We start from the raw sequence: 20,299 nt of genomic DNA, 5'->3' as shown, positions 1-20,299 counted from the left end.
TGCATGTAATTCAATATTATAGACTTTTTATATCATAATTGTTATTTAATAGTATGCAGTCTTACCGTTTCAGGACAGTCTTCGGGATCTTTAAAAAAACGATTGTCCTTCATTGCGCGCTGGGTCGTCTGAGTAAAACTGGGGTCCACCACTAAAACACTCTGACCCCCGAGTGTAGAAAACTTACAGTCACTCTTCCTCGAGTCAGTCGTCATGCACACTTCATAATTATAGCCGTGCGGTAGAGTTCCAGTGACTCCTGTGTCTGCGTAATGCGGTGGATAGTACGGAATAACAGGCAGATTGGACTGATAGAGGAAGCGAGATTGTCTCCATCTGTAGATTTTAACTGATATTATCACAACCACACAAGTGATGAATAGGAAAGAAACAGCGGCCAGAGCCAGAACTAAATAAAAGTTAAGCTGTCGTTATATTGTTTCTCATGCGGAAAGTCTGAGAACTCTGACAGCACTTCAGGAAAGCTGTCAGCCACAGCCACGTTAATGGAGACCACAGCTGAGCGAGAGGGCTGTCCGTTATCCTCCACAACAACAGTGAGTTTTTGTTTGACAGCATCTTTATCAGTGACTTGTCGCACAGTTCTTATTTCTCCATTCTGTAAACCCACTTCAAACAGCGCTCTGTCTGGAGCTTTCTGGAGTTTATAGGAGAGCCAGGCATTCTGACCAGAGTCCACATCAACAGCCACCACTTTAGTGACCAGATATCCCACATCTGCAGCACGAGGCACAATCTCAGCCACCACTGAAGCGCCAGTCTGTACTGGATACAGAACCTGAGGAGCGTTGTCATTCTGGTCTTGAATTATAATATCCAAAGTCACATTATTGCTGAGGGGCGGGGAGCCTCCATCTTGTGCTTTCACACAAACGCGAACACTTTTCATTTGCTCATAGTCAAAACCGCGCAGTGCGTGAACCACTCCACTGTCAGCATTTACTGATATAAAAGAGGAAACAGGGGATCCCCCCACTGAAGTTTCTTCTAGAAGATACGATATACGAGCGTTCTGGTTCCAGTCATCATCTTTCGCGCTCAGAGTAAATATGGACAATCCAGGTGAATTGTTTTCTGTAACAAATGCAGTGTAAACACTCTTTTGAAACCTGGGTGGATTGTCATTCACATCTGATACTTTCAGATTCAAAGTTTTCTGACTGGAAAGCGCAGGAGATCCTGAATCTGTAGCTGTGATGGTTATATTATATTCCGCCACACGCTCACGATCTAAAACAGCATCAGTGACTAAAGTGTAATAATTCCTCAGTGAAGACTGTAATTTAAAAGGGGTATTTCTATCAATAGTACATTCAACGTGACCATTGTCTCCTGCATCTACATCCTTGACACTGAAAATAGCGATGGTGGTGCCAACAGGTGCGTCTTCTGTAACTGGGCTTGAAAATGACATGACACTGATCACTGGCGCATTATCATTGACATCAATCAAATCAACTATGACTTTAGCAGAGTCTCCTAAACCTCCTTGGTCCTTTGCTTCAATATCAATTTCGTATTTCTTAGCTTTTTCATAGTCGAGTATCCCAATTAATGTTATGACACCTGTTTTATCATTAATGTGAAAAATGTCATTTATATTACCTTTAAAATTAGCAAAACTGTATGAAATTAAGCTATTCGCACCACTGTCAACATCACTGGCATTAACAATTGTAATATAAGTACCTTTCTGTGAATTTTCCTCCACTGTCGCTCTGTATATTGACTGGTTAAATACAGGCGCGTTGTCATTTGCATCTAATACAGTGACCTCTATTTTCATGCTACCAAATCTTTGAGGGTTTCCTCCATCGACTGCAGTAAGAATGAGAGACAGTCGAGGATGCTGTTCTCTGTCTAGAGGTTTCTGAAGCACCATTTCAGCATATTTAACTCCATCTGGGCGCGATTTTTCTTTCAGGATAAAATTATCGTTCGGTGATATAGTATAATGTTGCAGTGCGTTTACACCTACATCAGGATCATCTGCGCCTCCTAGTAAGAAACGAGCACCGGGGGCGGCCGATTCGCTTATTTCAAGATTAATATCACTTTTGGCAAATGTTGGCGAATGATCGTTCACATCCAATATTTCCACCGTAACATGATGCAGCTCCATTGGATTATCAAGTATAATTTCAAACGTGAAACTGCACGGAGTGGTTTCAGCGCAAAGCTGCTCTCGGTCAATTCTCTCCTTTACAACCAAACTCCCTTTGTCTGTTTTGAGCTCTACGTACTCGGTGCTGTCGCCAGATACGATTCGAGCTCGACCCGAGCGCAGTCTTTGAACATCAAGACCAAGATCATGAGCTATATTCCCGATAAGAGATCCTTTCTTCATTTCCTCTGGAACTGAATAACGAATCTGTGCGTTTGTCTTTAAGATCGAAAAAACAGCCATGATGAATAAGACCCTCCATGAATAAACACGGTCTAGTGATTGTCCTCGCAATTGAAAACTCAAAATCGTCCCATAAAACGTTGTCACAAACATCTTTAAAGATAACGATTCAAGAACACAGAATGCTTGTGATGTTTAGTAATCGAAATATCCACAAATAAATCCCGTTTGGTCGCTGTTAGTCAATGACAGTCTTCCTTCATCGACTCTCTCTAGTCTCCTCCACAATATTCTAACCAGCATCAGCACAGTTCCACCAACCCCAGGCAGTGACCTGCGTGCATTTAGTTTTACAGATCAACAGCGGCCCTTAGAGTTAAGAACGAGAAACGGCAATAATAAAAGCTATGAAATGTCCGAGAACTAAAACTGCATTCCATCATTTATCAAATGGATAAAATATCCCTGAACAATGTAAATAAAATGTGTATAGGTACTGTAGAATTAGGAATATAAAAAACATACTTTATAATAAATAGTTAATTTCTTAAAATTACGCAGGTAATAATGCAGTAATTATTAGTGGGAATTTATACTTAAACTGATGTGTATACCAAAAATATTATGCAAATTGTACTACCATGTAGCAAAAAAAAAAAAAAAAAAAAAAAAAAAAAAAAACGAACAATCCTATAAAAAAAACCTTCAATAGCAGTGTTACAAAACAACTAATCTACAGATCTTTTGGCAAAATAATTTAAAGCAAAAACGTTTTAACAAAACTCAATTATTTAACCTCGGTTAATGCTTTAGTAATTGCAACTAACAAAAGAAAAATATGTATGACTTTTATTAAATTAAAGTCATTATGTACAAATATATGTTGAACAAAATTTAAGAAACAATTGTGAATTTAAATTGAGTGAACAATGTTATTAGTATTTTTAGCATGTATATATTAAGTGTGAACATTTAATACATGCTGGAACGAGTTTAATTATGAATTCATAAGAAGTAACACACTGCAAACTAAACATTAATGTAAATCAATTTAACGTAGCAAATGGTGTCTAATACTGCTAACCTTACATTTGTTGCATGTAATTCAATATTATAGACTTTTTATATCATAATTGTTATTTAATAGTATGCAGTCTTACCGTTTCAGGACAGTCTTCGGGATCTTTAAAAAAACGATTGTCCTTCATTGCGCGCTGGGTCGTCTGAGTAAAACTGGGGTCCACCACTAAAACACTCTGACCCCCGAGTGTAGAAAACTTACAGTCACTCTTCCTCGAGTCAGTCGTCATGCACACTTCATAATTATAGCCGTGCGGTAGAGTTCCAGTGACTCCTGTGTCTGCGTAATGCGGTGGATAGTACGGAATAACAGGCAGATTGGACTGATAGAGGAAGCGAGATTGTCTCCATCTGTAGATTTTAACTGATATTATCACAACCACACAAGTGATGAATAGGAAAGAAACAGCGGCCAGAGCCAGAACTAAATAAAAAGTTAAGCTGTCGTTATATTGTTTCTCATGCGGAAAGTCTGAGAACTCTGACAGCACTTCAGGAAAGCTGTCAGCCACAGCCACGTTAATGGAGACCACAGCTGAGCGAGAGGGCTGTCCGTTATCCTCAACAACAACAGTGAGTTTTTGTTTGACAGCATCTTTATCAGTGACTTGTCGCACAGTTCTTATTTCTCCATTCTGTAAACCCACTTCAAACAGCGCTCTGTCTGGAGCTTTCTGGAGTTTATAGGAGAGCCAGGCATTCTGACCAGAGTCCACATCAACAGCCACCACTTTAGTGACCAGATATCCCACATCTGCAGCACGAGGCACAATCTCAGCCACCACTGAAGCGCCAGTCTGTACTGGATACAGAACCTGAGGAGCGTTGTCATTCTGGTCTTGAATTATAATATCCAAAGTCACATTATTGCTGAGGGGCGGGGAGCCTCCATCTTGTGCTTTCACACAAACACGAACACTTTTCATTTGCTCATAGTCAAAACCGCGCAGTGCGTGAACCACTCCACTGTCAGCATTTACTGATATAAAAGAGGAAACAGGGGATCCACCCACTGAAGAATCTTCGAGAAGATACGAAATACGAGCGTTCTGGTTCCAGTCATCATCTTTAGCGCTCAGAGTAAATATGGACACTCCAGGTGAATTGTTTTCTGTAACAAATGCAGTGTAAACACTCTTTTGAAACCTGGGTGGATTGTCATTCACATCTGATACTTTCAGATTCAAAGTTTTCTGACTGGAAAGCGCAGGAGATCCAGAATCTGTAGCTGTGATTGTTATATTATATTCTGCCACACGCTCTCGATCTAAAACAGCATCAGTGACTAAAGTGTAATAATTCCGCAATGAGGACTGTAGTTTAAATGGAGAATTTCGATCAATAGTGCAGTCAACATGGCCATTATCTCCAGCATCTAGATCTTTTACGCTAAATATCGCAATGGTTGTACCAATATGTGCATCTTCAGCCACTGGACTTGAAAATGACATGACACTTACAACAGGTGCATTGTCATTAACATCGATTAAGTCAATTATTACTTTAGCAGAATCGCCTAAACCTCCTTGGTCCTTTGCTTCAATATCAAATTCATATTTCTTTGCTTTCTCATAATCAAGCACACCATTAAGAGTAATAACACCGCTGCTTTCGTTCATTTTAAAAATCTCACCAATGACTTTCAAATTCCCAAAGCTATAAGAAAATAATCCATTTGCACCACTGTCGGCATCACTTGCATTGACGCTGGTTATAAACGTTCCTTTAAGTGTATTTTCTGCTATTATTGCTCTGTAAACTGACTGGTTAAATACTGGCGCGTTGTCATTTGTATCTAGTACAGTGACCTTAATTTTCATATTACCAGATCTTTCTGGATTTCCTCCATCAACCGCTGTGACAATGAGATAAAGCAATGGCTGTTGTTCCCTGTCTAGAGCTTTCTGAAGCACCATTTCAGCATATTTGACCCCACTTGGTCGCGCGTGCTGTTTCAAAATGAAATTTTCATTCTGTGATATGACATACTTTTGTATACTATTCATACCCACATCAGGATCATCTGCGCTGCCCAGTAGAAAACGAGCACCGGGTGCGGCCGATTCGCTTATTTCGAGATTAATTTCATCTTTAGGAAAAACTGGCGAATGATCGTTGACATCCAATATTTCGACCGTAACATGATGCAACTCCATTGGATTATCAAGTATAACTTCAAACGTGAAGCTGCACGGAGTGGTTTCAGCGCAAAGCTGCTCTCGGTCAATTCTCTCCTTTACAACCAAACTCCCTTTGTCTGTTTTGAGCTCTACGTACTCGGTGCTGTCGCCAGATACGATTCGAGCTCGACCCGAGCGCAGTCTTTGAACATCCAGACCAAGATCATGAGCTATATTCCCGATAAGAGATCCTTTCTTCATTTCCTCTGGAACTGAATAACGAATCTGTGCGTGCGTCTTTAAGATCGAAAAAACGGCCATGATGAATAAGACCCTCCATGAGTAAACACGATCCAGTGATTGGCTTTGCGACTGGTAGCAATGACTATTTTTAAATACTCTAATCACAAACATCGTTATAAATACAGTTAGCAAAATACAAACTGCTGATTATGTTTAGCAAACGAAACGTCCACAAATTAATCCAAGTGGGTTGATAGTGCCCGTCTCCGTTCATCGACTCTTCTAGCCTCCTCCACAGTCTCACAACCAGCATCAACACAGCTGCGCAAACCACAAGCGCCCTTACATGCTTTTCTACAAATCAACAGCGGCCCTTAGAGTTGAGAACGAGAAACAACATTTCAAAACAATAATTCCTTCCATTGTTTTATCTTAAGTAAACTCGTTACATTATTGATTGCAAACAACAAATTCGTTCAAAACTATATGCAAATAAATAAGCAACAACTGTCTAGTACAAACACAAAGGGAAGCAGAATAGATCGCCAAAAATAAAATGTGCTCACCACACTGTAAAAATGCAGGGTTCCACACAATTCATTCATGTTGTCCCAACACAAATTGATTAAGTTAACTTAACACTTTTATACATTTATGTGGATTGAACATAAAAAATACGTTGTCCCAATGAAATCTCAAGGATTGTGTTGTTTCAGCTCATTTTAAATAAGTAGTTTGAACAAGCAAAATATATTTTTGAGTGCATTTACTCACTCTCAAATGGTTCTAAATCTGTTTAATGTTATTTGCATGTTGAATAAAGTTTGAAACCGGTACCAATTAACATACATATTGTAGGAAAAAATAGATATTGTTGAGGTCATTGGCTACCGGTATCCAACATTCTTCAAATTATCTTCTTCTTGTGTAAAAGGAAGAAAAAAACTCAAACAGATTTAGAGCTAATGGAGGGTGTAAAAATATATATTTTCTCTTCTTTAACTATTCCTTGAAACATAAAAAGCAATTTAATGCAGAATTATCACTCTATATGAGTTAAGCATGAAATAAGAATAAAATACTTTCACATGTATTAAACCTAATTAATGTTCATTCATTAAGAATCTTTCACTTCATTTCATTATGAACAAATTATAGCCTAAAAGCAGCTAGAACGATTAAAAGCTTTATTGCACTGTAAAAATGCTGGGTTGTTTCAGTGTAATTTGGAGTACAATATGGAGAACCAACCAATCCGTTAAGGTTATGATTCGAAGGAAAAAAAACTCAACGATTAGAGAGGGGTCTGACTGCAGGTTTGGTGCAGATGCAATCTGAGCTGCATCCAATGCTTTTTAATGCGCTCATCTAACCCCACCCCTAACCCTGCCCCTCACAGTGACATCACTAGTTCAATTAAGAGCGTTGTGTCTGACATTGCATCTCTGAGCGATGCAATCTCAGCTTGCATCATAAAGGCTGCATCCAGATACTATTGAACAGTAAGGCGTGTCCACATTCCTAACTGGTATTAAACAGCCCAGAATGTTTCAGAACGTACGTGTAGACATTAAAACCCATGATAAAAATGCGAGAATGCGCTCTCATATAGTTATTTGTTATGTGAGTGAATACATTTTCATACGATAATCTGTTCAACTTCATAGAAACATTTTAAACATTTAACACCGTCTAATATTTTTAATTTTCTATTTTCACTTGCAATTTGAATATGACATAGCATATAACAATTTTATAAATGGTCAATCTTACCATTTCAGGGCAATCGGGATCTTCTAAGAACTTTTTTTCCTTCATTGCGCGCTGCATCGTCTCAGTAAAACTGGGGTCCACCACTAAAACACTCTGACCCCCGAGTGTAGAAAACTTGCAGTCACTCTTCCTCGAGTCAGTCGTCATGCACACTTCATAATTATAGCCGTGCGGCAGAGTTCCAGTGACTCCTGTGTCTGCGTAATGCGGTGGATAGTATGGAATAACAGGCAGATTGGACTGATAGAGGAAGCGAGATTGTCTCCATCTGTAGATTTTAACTGATATTATCACAACCACACAAGTGATGAATAGGAAAGAAACAGCGGCCAGAGCCAGAACTAAATAAAAAGTTAAGCTGTCGTTATATTGTTTCTCATGCGTAAAGTCTGTAAACTCTGACAGCACTTCAGGAAAGCTGTCAGCCACAGCCACGTTAATGGAGACCACAGCTGAGCGAGAGGGCTGTCCGTTATCCTCCACAACAACAGTGAGTTTTTGTTTGACAGCATCTTTATCAGTGACTTGTCGCACAGTTCTTATTTCTCCATTCTGTAAACCCACTTCAAACAGCGCTCTGTCTGGAGCTTTCTGGAGTTTATAGGAGAGCCAGGCATTCTGACCAGAGTCCACATCAACAGCCACCACTTTAGTGACCAGATATCCAACATCTGCAGCACGAGGCACAATCTCAGCCACCACTGAAGCGCCAGTCTGTACTGGATACAGAACCTGAGGAGCGTTGTCGTTCTGGTCTTGAATATTGATAGTTATTGTTACTTCAGAGCTCAGTGGCGGGGATCCTCCATCTCGAGCTGTCACGTTAAAGGAAAACGATTTTAACTGTTCAAAATCAAATGATTTTACAGCATGAACCGTTCCAGTAAGAGCATCTACAGACACGATTGAACTCAGCGGTGCACCGCGTATATCTCCATCCTTCAGGAAGTAAGATAACTGCGCGTTGGGACCCCAATCAGCATCATTTGCTTTAACAGTCAGTATAGTCACACCAGGGGAATTGTTTTCATTAACAGATGTTTTATATTCATCTGAGCCGAATTTGGGCGGGTTATCATTTACATCTGATATTTTAACATTAAGTGTTTTGTTAGAGTGTCGCGCTGGACTTCCTTGGTCCGATACCAAGATTGTTATGTTATATTCAGTAACAGTTTCTCGATCAAGCATATCATCAGTTATTAAACTGTAATATTCTGAGAATGATGACTCGATTTTAAACGGTACGTTTTGATTTATTGAGCAATGAACAAGGCCATTTTTGCCCGAATCCGCATCCTCTACATTAATAACAGCTACTGTGGTTCCCACAGGAGAATTTTCTGCAATAGTGTTTGAGAAGGACATCAGCTGTATAGTGGGAGAATTGTCATTCTCATCAATTACATCTATAACAATTTTGCAAGTATCAGACAAACCTCCTGTATCTACGGCATTAATATTTAGATGATAACTATTTTGAGACTCATAATCTAAATTTGCAAGAAGTGTAACCTCACCTGTTTCTGAGTTTATCTTAAATATCTCTCTTGCTTCCTTGCTAGCAAGAGCAAAGGAGTAAGAAACATAACCATTAACGCCTTCATCAGCATCAGCAGCGCTAACAGTACCTATAATAGTACCAGTAGGTGAATTTTCTCTAACTTCATTTTTAAATACTGACTGTTTACATACTGGTGCATTGTCATTAGCGTCAAGAATAGTAACGTGTATTTTTACAGTGCCTGATTTCTCAGGCGATCCACCATCAGTTGCCAGAAGAACCAATTTAATCTCATCGCGCTCCTCGCGATCTAGTTCTCGTTGTAAAATCATCTCAATGTATGTATTTCCATCAGTCAGACTATGCATCTCCAGTTTAAAATTGTCAGTAGAATGCAGTTTGTACCTTTGTATTCCATTTAGACCTACATCTGTATCTATAGCACTATCTAGAGGGAAGCGAGCACCTAAAATTGCATTTTCTGCTATTTTTAAATTAACACTTTCTTTCGGAAATAACGGAGCATTATCGTTTATGTCTTGCACCTCAACTGTGACCCGATGCAGCTGGATTGGGTTTTCAACGATTAGATCAAAACTGAAGCTACACGGCGTCGTTTGCTTACAGAGCTCCTCACGATCTATCCTTTCTTTAACTACTAGAGTCCCTTTGTCTCTGCTCAGGTCGACATACTGTCGTCCACCCTTCGTTACGACACGAGCTTTTCCAGATATCAATCTACTTATCTCTATTCCAAGATCCTTGGCGATATTTCCAACGAATGATCCCTCTGGCATTTCCTCCGGGATGGAATATCTCACATTGCAATAAACGACGTCCATTCCGTACAAGCAGAGGATGAAACAAACAACCTGCCATTTTGAATGCGTAAAAATCTTCCGTGGATTGTGTGTATTGCTCCATAAAAGCAAGAACGCCATCACGAAAAGCAGTCCTCAAATAAAGCGAGATTAAATGCAATAAAAAATTAAAAGGCCAAATCTGATAAATGCATATTGCAGGCCAGGTTCTCTCAATCCAAGAAAAAAGCTACTTATGCCCAACCTACAAGCGCGTCAGAATAAGCGACTAGAAATACAGGCTACTGAGCAAATAGGCTCTTTTTACTCAGATGTTAGTCAACAGCGGCACTCAGAGCTTTACACTTGCAAATACAAGCCTCTGTCTTTCCATTCTTGTTAAACGTCATGCGTTTGCACCAAAACAACAAAAGCAAGAGCAAGAACAAACAACAACAACAATAATAATAAAGTAAATGCGTTTTGTTGAAATATGTCACTGAGTCACAGTCAGATCCGTCAAAAACATGAAACAAGAAGAATTCATTGACCATTTCAGCACCATCGGAATAAACAGCACCCTTTTTCAGCACAGTGATTTTAGGCGTGATATCAATAAACCATGTATTTTTATAGTGTATGTTTACATATTAAAGTTCACTTAGAATTCTTTTCTGAAACAGGTGGCCTATCATTTCATTTTAAAATCGACAATTTGAAAACAACATGTAGAAAGCAAAAATATATGATTAAATGAGAATAAATCTATTGTATAATGTTGTATTTGTTTGTTTTTGATAATTATTACTATTATTATTTAATTTTGTTATTACTATTATTATTATTGTCATCATTTTAATTAATTGAATCATGCAATGCTCTTACCATTTCATGCAGTTCAGAGTTTTCATGAATGTTCTTTTCCTTCAATGTTCGCTGCATCGTCTCAGTAAAACTCGGGTCCACCACTAAAACACTCTGACCCCCGAGTGTAGAAAACTTACAGTCACTCTTCCTCGAGTCAGTCGTCATGCACACTTCATAATTATAGCCGTGCGGTAGAGTTCCAGTGACTCCTGTGTCTGCGTAATGCGGTGGATAGTACGGAATAACAGGCAGATTGGACTGATAGAGGAAGCGAGATTGTCTCCATCTGTAGATTTTAACTGATATTATCACAACCACACAAGTGATGAATAGGAAAGAAACAGCGGCCAGAGCCAGAACTAAATAAAAAGTCAGGTTGTCGTTATATTGTTTCTCATGCGTAAAGTCTGTGAACTCTGACAGCACTTCAGGAAAGCTGTCAGCCACAGCCACGTTAATGGAGACCACAGCGGAGCGAGAGGGCTGTCCGTTATCCTCCACAACAACAGTGAGTTTTTGTTTGACAGCATCTTTATCAGTGACTTGTCGCACAGTTCTTATTTCTCCATTCTGTAAACCCACTTCAAACAGCGCTCTGTCTGGAGCTTTCTGGAGTTTATAGGAGAGCCAGGCATTCTGACCAGAGTCCACATCAACAGCCACCACTTTAGTGACCAGATATCCCACATCTGCAGCACGAGGCACAATCTCAGCCACCACTGTAGCGCCAGTCTGTACTGGATACAGAACCTGAGGAGCGTTGTCATTCTGGTCTTGAATATTGATAGTTATTGTTACTTCAGAGCTCAGTGGCGGGGATCCTCCATCTCGAGCTGTCACGTTAAAGGAAAACGATTTTAACTGTTCAAAATCAAATGATTTTACAGCATGAACCGTTCCAGTAAGAGCATCTACAGACACGATTGAACTCAGCGGTGCACCGCGTATATCTCCATCCTTCAGGAAGTAAGATAACTGCGCGTTGGGACCCCAATCAGCATCATTTGCTTTAACAGTCAGTATAGTCACACCTGGGGAATTGTTTTCATTAACAGATGTTTTATATTCATCTGAGCTGAATTTGGGCGGGTTATCATTTACATCTGATATTTTAACATTAAGTGTTTTGTTAGAGTGTCGCGCTGGACTTCCTTGGTCCGATACCAAGATTGTTATGTTATATTCAGTAACAGTTTCTCGATCAAGCATATCATCGGTAATTACACTATAATACTCCGAGAGGGATGATTCTATTTTAAAGGGAATATTTCGATTTATTGAGCAATGAACAAGGCCATTTTTGCCCGAGTCCGCATCCTCTACAGTAATAACAGCTACAGTTGTTCCCACTGGAGCACTTTCAGCAATAGTGTTTGAGAAGGACATCAGCTGTATGGTTGGTGAGTTGTCATTTTCATCAATTACATCTATAACAATTTTACAAGTGTCTGACAACCCTCCTTTATCCCGTGCATTAATGTTTAATTGGTAACTATTTTGAGACTCATAATCTATATTTGTTAAAAGATTTATCTCTCCTGTTTCTGATTTTATCACAAAAAGTTCCCTTGCTTCCTTGCTAGCAAGAGCAAATGAATAGGAAACATGGCCATTAACACCTTCATCAGCATCAGTGGCACTAACAATACCAATAATAGTTCCAGCAGGTGAATTTTCTCTAACCTCAGTTTTAAATACTGACTGTTTACACACCGGGGCATTGTCATTAGCGTCAAGAATAGTAACGTGTATTTTTACAGTGCCTGATTTCTGAGGTGATCCACCGTCAGCTGCTACAAGAACCAATTTAATCTCATCGCGCTCCTCCCGATCTAGTTCACGCTGTAAAACCAACGCAATGTATTTGTTTCCATCTCTTTGACTATGCACATCCAGTTTAAAACTTTCAGTTGGGTGTAGTTTGTAGCTCTGTATTCCATTTAAACCAACATCTGCATCTATAGCGTTGTCCAAAGGAAATCGAGCACCTAAAACTGCATTTTCGGTTATGTTCAAATTAACACTTTCTTTCGGAAATAACGGAGCATTATCGTTTATGTCTTGCACCTCAACTGTGACCCGATGCAGCTGGATTGGGTTTTCAACGATTAGATCAAAACTGAAGCTACACGGCGTCGTTTGCTTACAGAGCTCCTCGCGATCTATCCTTTCTTTAACTACAAGAGTCCCTTTGTCTCTGCTCAGGTCGACATACTGTCGTCCACCCTTTGTTACAACACGAGCTTTTCCAGATATCAATCTACTTATCTCGATTCCAAGATCCTTGGCGATGTTTCCAACGAATGATCCCTCTGGCATTTCCTCCGGGATGGAATATCTCACATTGCAATAAACGACGTCCATTCCGTACAAGCAGAGGATGAAACAAACAACCTGCCATTTTGAATGCGTAAAAATCTTCCGTGGATTGTGTGAATTGCTCCATAAAAGCAAGAACGCCATCACGAAAAGCAGTCCTCAAATAAAGCGAGATTAAATGCAATAAAAAATTAAAAGGCCAAATCTGATAAATGCATATTGCAGGCCAGGTTCTCTCAATCCAAGAAAAAAGCTACTTATGCCCAACCTACAAGCGCGTCAGAATAAGCAACTAGAAATACAGGCTACTGAGCAAATAGGCTCTTTTTACTCAGATGTTAGTCAACAGCGGCACTCAGAGCTTTACACTTGCAAATACAAGCCTCTGTCTTTCCATTCTTGTTAAACGTCATGAGTTTGCACCAAAACAACAAAAGCAAGAGCAAGAACAAACAACAACAATAATAATAATAAAGTTAATGCGTTTTGTTGAAATATGTCACTGAGTCACAGTCAGATCCGTCAAAAACATGAAACAGGAAGAATTTATTGACCATTTCAGCACCATCGGAATGAACAGCACCCTTTTTCAGCACAGTGATTTTAGGCGTGATATCAATAAACCATGTATTTTTATAGTGTATGTTTACATATTAAAGTTCACTTAGAATTCTTTTCTGAAACAGGTGGCCTATCATTTCATTTTAAAATCGACAATTTGAAAACAACATGTAGAAAGCAAAAATATATGATTAAATGAGAGTAAATCTATTGTATAATGTTGTATTTATTTGTTTTTGATAATTATTACTATTATTATTTAATTTTGTTATTACTATTATTATTATTGTCATCATTTTAATTAATCGAATCATGCAATGCTCTTACCATTTCATGCAGTTCAGAGTTTTCATGAATGTTCTTTTCCTTCATTGTTCGCTGCATCGTCTCAGTAAAACTCGGGTCCACCACTAAAACACTCTGACCCTCGAGTGTAGAAAACTTACAGTCACTCTTCCTCGAGTCAGTCGTCATGCACACTTCATAATTATATCCGTGCGGCAGAGTTCCGGTGACTCCTGTGTCTGCGTAATGCGGTGGATAGTACGGAATAACAGGCAGATTGGACTGATAGAGGAGGCGAGATTGTCTCCATCTGTAGATTTTAACTGATATTATCACAACCACACAAGTGATGAATAGGAAAGAAACAGCGGCCAGAGCCAGAACTAAATAAAAAGTTAAGCTGTCGTTATATTGTTTCTCATGCGGAAAGTCTGAGAACTCTGACAGCACTTCAGGAAAGCTGTCAGCCACAGCCACGTTAATGGAGACCACAGCTGAGCGAGAGGGCTGTCCGTTATCCTCCACAACAACAGTGAGTTTTTGTTTGACAGCATCTTTATCAGTCACTTGTCGCACAGTTCTTAATTCTCCATTCTGTAAACCCACTTCAAACAGCGCTCTGTCTGGAGCTTTCTGGAGTTTATAGGAGAGCCAGGCATTCTGACCAGAGTCCACATCAACAGCCACCACTTTAGTGACCAGATATCCCACATCTGCAGCACGAGGCACAATCTCAGCCACCACTGAAGCGCCAGTCTGTACTGGATACAGAACCTGAGGAGCGTTGTCATTCTGGTCTTGAATATTGATAGTTATTTTTACTTCAGAGCTCAGTGGCGGGGATCCTCCATCTCGAGCTGTCACGTTAAAGGAAAACGATTTTAACTGTTCAAAATCAAATGATTTTACAGCATGAACCGTTCCAGTAAGAGCATCTACAGACACGATTGAACTCAGCGGTGCACCGCGTATATCTCCATCCTTCAGGAAGTAAGATAACTGCGCGTTGGGACCCCAATCAGCATCATTTGCTTTAACAGTCAGTATAGTCACACCAGGGGAATTGTTTTCATTAACAGATGTTTTATATTCATCTGAGCCGAATTTGGGCGGGTTATCATTTACATCTGATATTTTAACATTAAGTGTTTTGTTAGAGTGTCGCGCTGGACTTCCTTGGTCCGATACCAAGATTGTTATGTTATATTCAGTAGCTGTTTCTCGATCAAGCATATCATCCGTAATTACACTATAATACTCCGAGAGGGATGATTCTATTTTAAAGGGAATATTTTGATTTATTGAACAATGAACAAGGCCATTTTTGTCCGAATCCGCATCCTCTACAGTAATAACAGCTACTGTTGTTCCCACGGCAGAATTTTCAGGTAGGGTGTTTGAGAAGGACATCAGCTGTATAGTTGGTGAGTTGTCATTTTCATCAATTACATCTATAACAATTTTACAAGTGTCTGACAACCCTCCTTTATCCCGTGCGTTAATGTTTAATTGGAAACTGTTTTGAGATTCGTAATCCAAGTGAGCAAGAAGTGTAACCTCGCCTGTTTCTGAGTTTATATTAAATAGTTCTTTTTCTTCTTTGCTAGCTAGAGCAAAGTAGTAAGAAACATGGCCATTAACGCCTTCATCAGCATCAGCAGCGCTAACAGTACCCATGACAGTTCCAGCAGGTGAATTTTCTCTAACCTCAGTTTTAAATACTGACTGTTTACACACCGGGGCATTGTCATTAGCGTCAAGAATAGTAACGTGAATTTTTACAGTGCCTGATTTCTGAGGTGATCCGCCATCAGCTGCTACAAGAACCAATTTAATCTCTCCGCGCTCCTCTCGATCTAGTTCACGCTGTAAAATCATCTCAATGTATTTTTTTCCATCAGTCAGACTGTGCACTTCCAGTTTAAAATTATCAGTTGGGTATAGTTTGTAGCTCTGTATTCCATTTAGACCTACATCTGTATCCATGGCGCGATCCAAAGGAAATCGAGCACCTAAAACTGCATTTTCGGTTATGTTCAAAATAACACTGTCTTTCGGAAATAACGGAGTATTATCGTTTATGTCTTGCACCTCAACTGTGACCCGATGAAGCTGGATTGGGTTTTCAACGATAAGATCAAAACTGAAGCTACAAGGCGTCGTTTGCTTACAGAGCTCCTCGCGATCTATCCTTTCTTTAACCACTAGAGTCCCTTTGTCTCTGCTCAGGTCGACATACTGTCGTCCACCCTTCGTTACGACACGAGCTTTTCCAGATATCAATCTACTTATCTCGATTCCAAGATCCTTGGCGATGTTTCCAACGAATGATCCCTCTGGCATTTCCTCCGGGATGGAATATCTCACATTGCAATAAACGACGTCCATTCCGTACAAGCAGAGGATGAAACAAACAACCTGCCATTTTGAATGCGTAAAAAAATTCCATAGATTGTGTGTATTGCTCCACAACAGTAAGAACGCCATCATGATAAGCAGTCGTCAAATGAAGCGAGATTAAGTGAATTAAAACATTAAAAGGCCAAATCCGATAGATGCACACTGCAGGTTCTTTCAGTCCAAGAAAAAACCTACATATGCCCAACCTACAAGCGCGTCAGTATAATGGACTATCAAGAAAGACTTCTGAGCGAACAGGCTCTCTAGTCAGATGTTAGTCAACAGCGGCACTCAGAGCTTTAAACTCGCAAATACAAGCCTCAATGTCTCCATTCTTCCTAAATGTCAAACATGAGTTTTCACCAGAACAACATGTACAACAACAACAATAATAATAAAGTAAATGCGTTCTGCTGAAATATGTCACTGAGTCACAGGCAGTTCCGTCAGAAACATGCAACAGAAAAAAAATCCTTGACCATTTCAGCACCATCGGAACAAACAGCACCCATTTTCAGCACAGTGATTTTATGCGTGAAAAACTTATATTTTTATAGTTTACATATTAAAGTGACCATAAAGTTCTTTTCTAAAACAGGCAGATATTATTTAACTTTAAAATTGACAATTTGACAACAACATGTACAAACAAAAATATATATTTATGATCAAACGGGAATAAAGACATAGCAAGATGTTGTTTTTATTTATGTTTTTATAATTATTGCTATTTATAATATTATTATTATTTTATTATTACTTGTAATATTATTTTTCATCATTTTAATTAATCGAATCATGCAATGCTCTTACCATTTCATGCAGTTCAGAGTTTTCATGAATGTTCTTTTCCTTCAATGTTCGCTGCATCGTCTGAGTAAAACTGGGGTCCACCACTAAAACACTCTGACCCCCGAGTGTAGAAAACTTACAGTCACTCTTCCTCGAGTCAGTCGTCATGCACACTTCATAATTATAGCCCTGCGGTAGAGTTCCAGTGACTCCTGTGTCTGCGTAATGCGGTGGATAGTACGGAATAACAGGCAGATTGGACTGATAGAGGAAGCGAGATTGTCTCCATCTGTAGATTTTAACTGATATTATCACAACCACACAAGTGATGAATAGGAAAGAAACAGCGGCCAGAGCCAGAACTAAATAAAAAGTTAAGCTGTCGTTATATTGTTTCTCATGCGGAAAGTCTGAGAACTCTGACAGCACTTCAGGAAAGCTGTCAGCCACAGCCACGTTAATGGAGACCACAGCTGAGCGAGAGGGCTGTCCGTTATCCTCCACAACAACAGTGAGTTTTTGCTTGACAGCATCTTTATCAGTGACTTGTCGCACAGTTCTTATTTCTCCATTCTGTAAACCCACTTCAAACAGCGCTCTGTCTGGAGCTTTCTGGAGTTTATAGGAGAGCCAGGCATTCTGACCAGAGTCCACATCAACAGCCACCACTTTAGTGACCAGATATCCAACATCTGCAGCACGAGGCACAATCTCAGCCACCACCGAAGCGCCAGTCTGTACTGGATACAGAACCTGGGGAGCGTTGTCGTTCTGGTCTTGAATGTTGATAGTTATTGTTACTTCAGAGCTCAGTGGCGGGGATCCTCCATCTCGAGCTGTCACGTTAAAGGAAAACGATTTTAACTGTTCAAAATCAAATGATTTTACAGCATGAACCGTTCCAGTAAGAGCATCTACAGACACGATTGAACTCAGCGGTGCACCGCGTATATCTCCATCCTTCAGGAAGTAAGATAACTGTGCGTTGGGACCCCAATCAGCATCATTTGCTTTAACAGTCAGTATAGTCACACCTGGGGAATTGTTTTCATTAACAGATGTTTTATATTCATCTGAGCCGAATTTGGGCGGGTTATCATTTACATCTGATATTTTAACATTAAGTGTTTTGTTAGAGTGTCGCGCTGGACTTCCTTGGTCCGATACCAAGATTGTTATGTTATATTCAGTAACAGTTTCTCGATCAAGCATATCATCGGTAATTACACTATAATACTCCGAGAGGGATGATTCTATTTTAAAGGGAATATTTTGATTTATTGAACAATGAACAAGGCCATTTTTGTCCGAATCCGCATCCTCTACAGTAATAACAGCTACTGTTGTTCCCACTGCAGAATTTTCAGGTAGGGTGTTTGAGAAGGACATCAGCTGTATAGTTGGTGAGTTGTCATTTTCATCAATTACATCTATGACAAATTTGCATGTGTCAGCCAGACCTCCCTTATCCTTAGCTTTAATGTTTAATTGATAACTGTTTTGAGATTCATAATCTAAATGATCAAGAAGTATTATTTCGCCTGTTTCTGTCTTTATCTCAAAAAGTTCCCTTGCTTCCTTGCTAGCAACAGCAAATGAATAAGAAACATGGCCATTAACGCCTTCATCAGCATCAGCAGCGCTAACAGTACCTATAATAGTTCCAGCAGGTGAATTTTCTCTAACCTCGGTTTTAAATTCTGACTGTTTACATGACGGGGCGTTATCATTAATATCAAGAATAGTAACGTGTATTTTTACAGTGCCTGATTTCTGAGGTGATCCGCCATCAGCTGCTACAAGAACCAATTTAATCTCATCTCGTTCCTCCCGATCTAGTTCTCGTTGTAAAATCATCTCAATGTATTTGTTTCCATTAGTCAGACTGTGCACTTCCAGTTTAAAATTATCAGCTGGGTGTAGTTTGTAGATCTGTACACTATTTAGCCCTACGTCTGTATCTATTGCGCTGTCCAAAGGGAACCTGGTTCCAGAAATGGAGTTTTCGCTTATTTCCAAATTAACACTTTCTTTCGGAAATAACGGAGCGTTATCGTTTATGTCTTGCACCTCAACCGTGACTCGATGCAGCTGGATTGGGTTTTCAACGATTAGATCAAAACTGAAGCTACACGGCGTCGTTTGCTTACAGAGCTCCTCACGATCTATCCTTTCTTTAACTACTAGTGTCCCTTTGTCTCTGCTCAGGTCGACATACTGTCGTCCACCCTTTGTTACGACACGAGCTTTTCCAGATATCAATCTACTTATCTCTATTCCAAGATCCTTGGCGATGTTTCCAACGAATGATCCCTCTGGCATTTCCTCCGGGATGGAATATCTCACATTGCAATAAACGACGTCCATTCCGTACAAGCAGAGGATGAAAAAAACCACCTGCCATTTTGAATGCGTAAAAATCTTCCATGGATTGTTTGTATTGCTCGCAAAAATTAAGAGAGCCATCTGAGCTGTGTTGTTAAATGAATTTGCAACAAAAACGAAAAATTAAAAATCCCAGTTTCCCCAGAGCGCACTCATGTCCTTATCGTCAGAAAATCGCCACGGATGCCCAACCAAACGCGTTTGTAAATGCACTGGCAATTGTAGACAACTGAGCAAACAGGCGCTCTAGTCAGATGTTAATCAACAGCGGCACTCAGAGACTTAAAGTTGAAAATACAAGACCAGTAGCCTCAATGCAGCTGTTCTAGCCAAACGTGCAAAATCAGTTCTACTGAAAACATAACTAAACAACTAAGTTGTGTTGACTCAAATGTGAGCCACAACTCGTTTTTATCAGTCAACAGACTATGATCATTTCAGCACCACGGGAATGAACAGCACCCGCCAAAATAATTCAGTATACAAATCCACTTTCAGACGCAAAGGGCTATGAATCATTAAAAGTAAATGAGTGAATGAATGAATGAACGAATGAATGAATGAAGAAAAATATCAACAGAGGAAAAAATTAGGAACTTTGTGTTTTTTCCTATTCAATTAGTGGTATACTTTTTTTTTTTTTTTTGCAATTAGCGCTATTTTATCAACATATAACATGTCACCAAAGAAACTAACAATGCATTGAATATACTGATTTGACCATTTCTTGCCTTCCATGAAGGCAGCACCAGCAATGATTCAAACAAATCCTAATATTTTAACCTTATTTATTAGCCATATC

The 20,299-nt window shown here is 39.5% G+C and overlaps 3 protein-coding genes and 1 pseudogene across 10 annotated transcripts in view; all 4 read right to left on the bottom strand.

Annotated features, from left to right (window-relative positions):
• The window catches only part of LOC130235780 (protocadherin alpha-C2-like), a 235,343-nt gene that overhangs the window by 108,717 nt on the left and 106,327 nt on the right, over positions 1-20,299 (bottom strand). Inside the window, exon 1 of one of the 8 annotated variants that reach the window (XM_056466251.1) lies at positions 13,963-16,494. The exons of 5 other annotated variants lie outside the window; for them this stretch is intronic. In XM_056466251.1, the coding sequence (XP_056322226.1) occupies positions 13,963-16,410 (2,448 nt within the window). In that variant the 5' untranslated portion in view covers positions 16,411-16,494. Of the gene's footprint in view, positions 1-10,773; positions 13,315-13,962; positions 16,495-20,299 lie in introns of those variants that run through there. 2 more of the 8 variants (XM_056466252.1, XM_056466264.1) reach the window with 2 other exon arrangements.
• On the bottom strand, positions 42-2,493 carry LOC130236668 (protocadherin gamma-A3-like; annotated as a pseudogene).
• LOC130236666 (protocadherin gamma-A6-like) lies at positions 3,505-6,065 on the bottom strand. The gene has a single exon (XM_056467420.1). The coding sequence runs from the start codon at positions 5,980-5,982 to the stop codon at positions 3,505-3,507; it is 2,478 nt and encodes an 825-aa protein (XP_056323395.1). The 5' UTR covers positions 5,983-6,065.
• LOC130236665 (protocadherin beta-16) lies at positions 16,595-19,653 on the bottom strand. Its single transcript, XM_056467419.1, has 2 exons — positions 17,134-19,653; positions 16,595-16,654 (listed from the first exon to the last, which is right to left on the bottom strand). Exons 1-2 carry the CDS (start codon positions 19,576-19,578, stop codon positions 16,595-16,597), a joined length of 2,505 nt encoding a protein of 834 aa, XP_056323394.1. The 5' UTR covers positions 19,579-19,653.

Source organism: Danio aesculapii, chromosome 10, assembly GCF_903798145.1.
Source record: "Danio aesculapii chromosome 10, fDanAes4.1, whole genome shotgun sequence".
In the NCBI taxonomy this organism is placed as follows: domain Eukaryota; kingdom Metazoa; phylum Chordata; class Actinopteri; order Cypriniformes; family Danionidae; genus Danio; species Danio aesculapii.
This window is presented reverse-complemented; position numbering and strand designations above follow the sequence as displayed.

What these genes read in the sequence shown, in the direction of transcription:
- LOC130236666 (XM_056467420.1), bottom strand. Translation starts at nt 5,982, where the DNA reads ATGTTTGTGATTAGAGTATTTAAAAATAGTCATTGCTACCAGTCGCAA.
- LOC130236665 (XM_056467419.1), bottom strand. Translation starts at nt 19,578, where the DNA reads ATGGCTCTCTTAATTTTTGCGAGCAATACAAACAATCCATGGAAGATT. An exon ending in ACTCTGAACTGCATGAAATG is followed by an intron (nt 16,655 to 17,133) that starts GTAAGAGCATTG and finishes ACATTTAGGAAG; the next exon opens with AATGGAGACATTGAGGCTTG.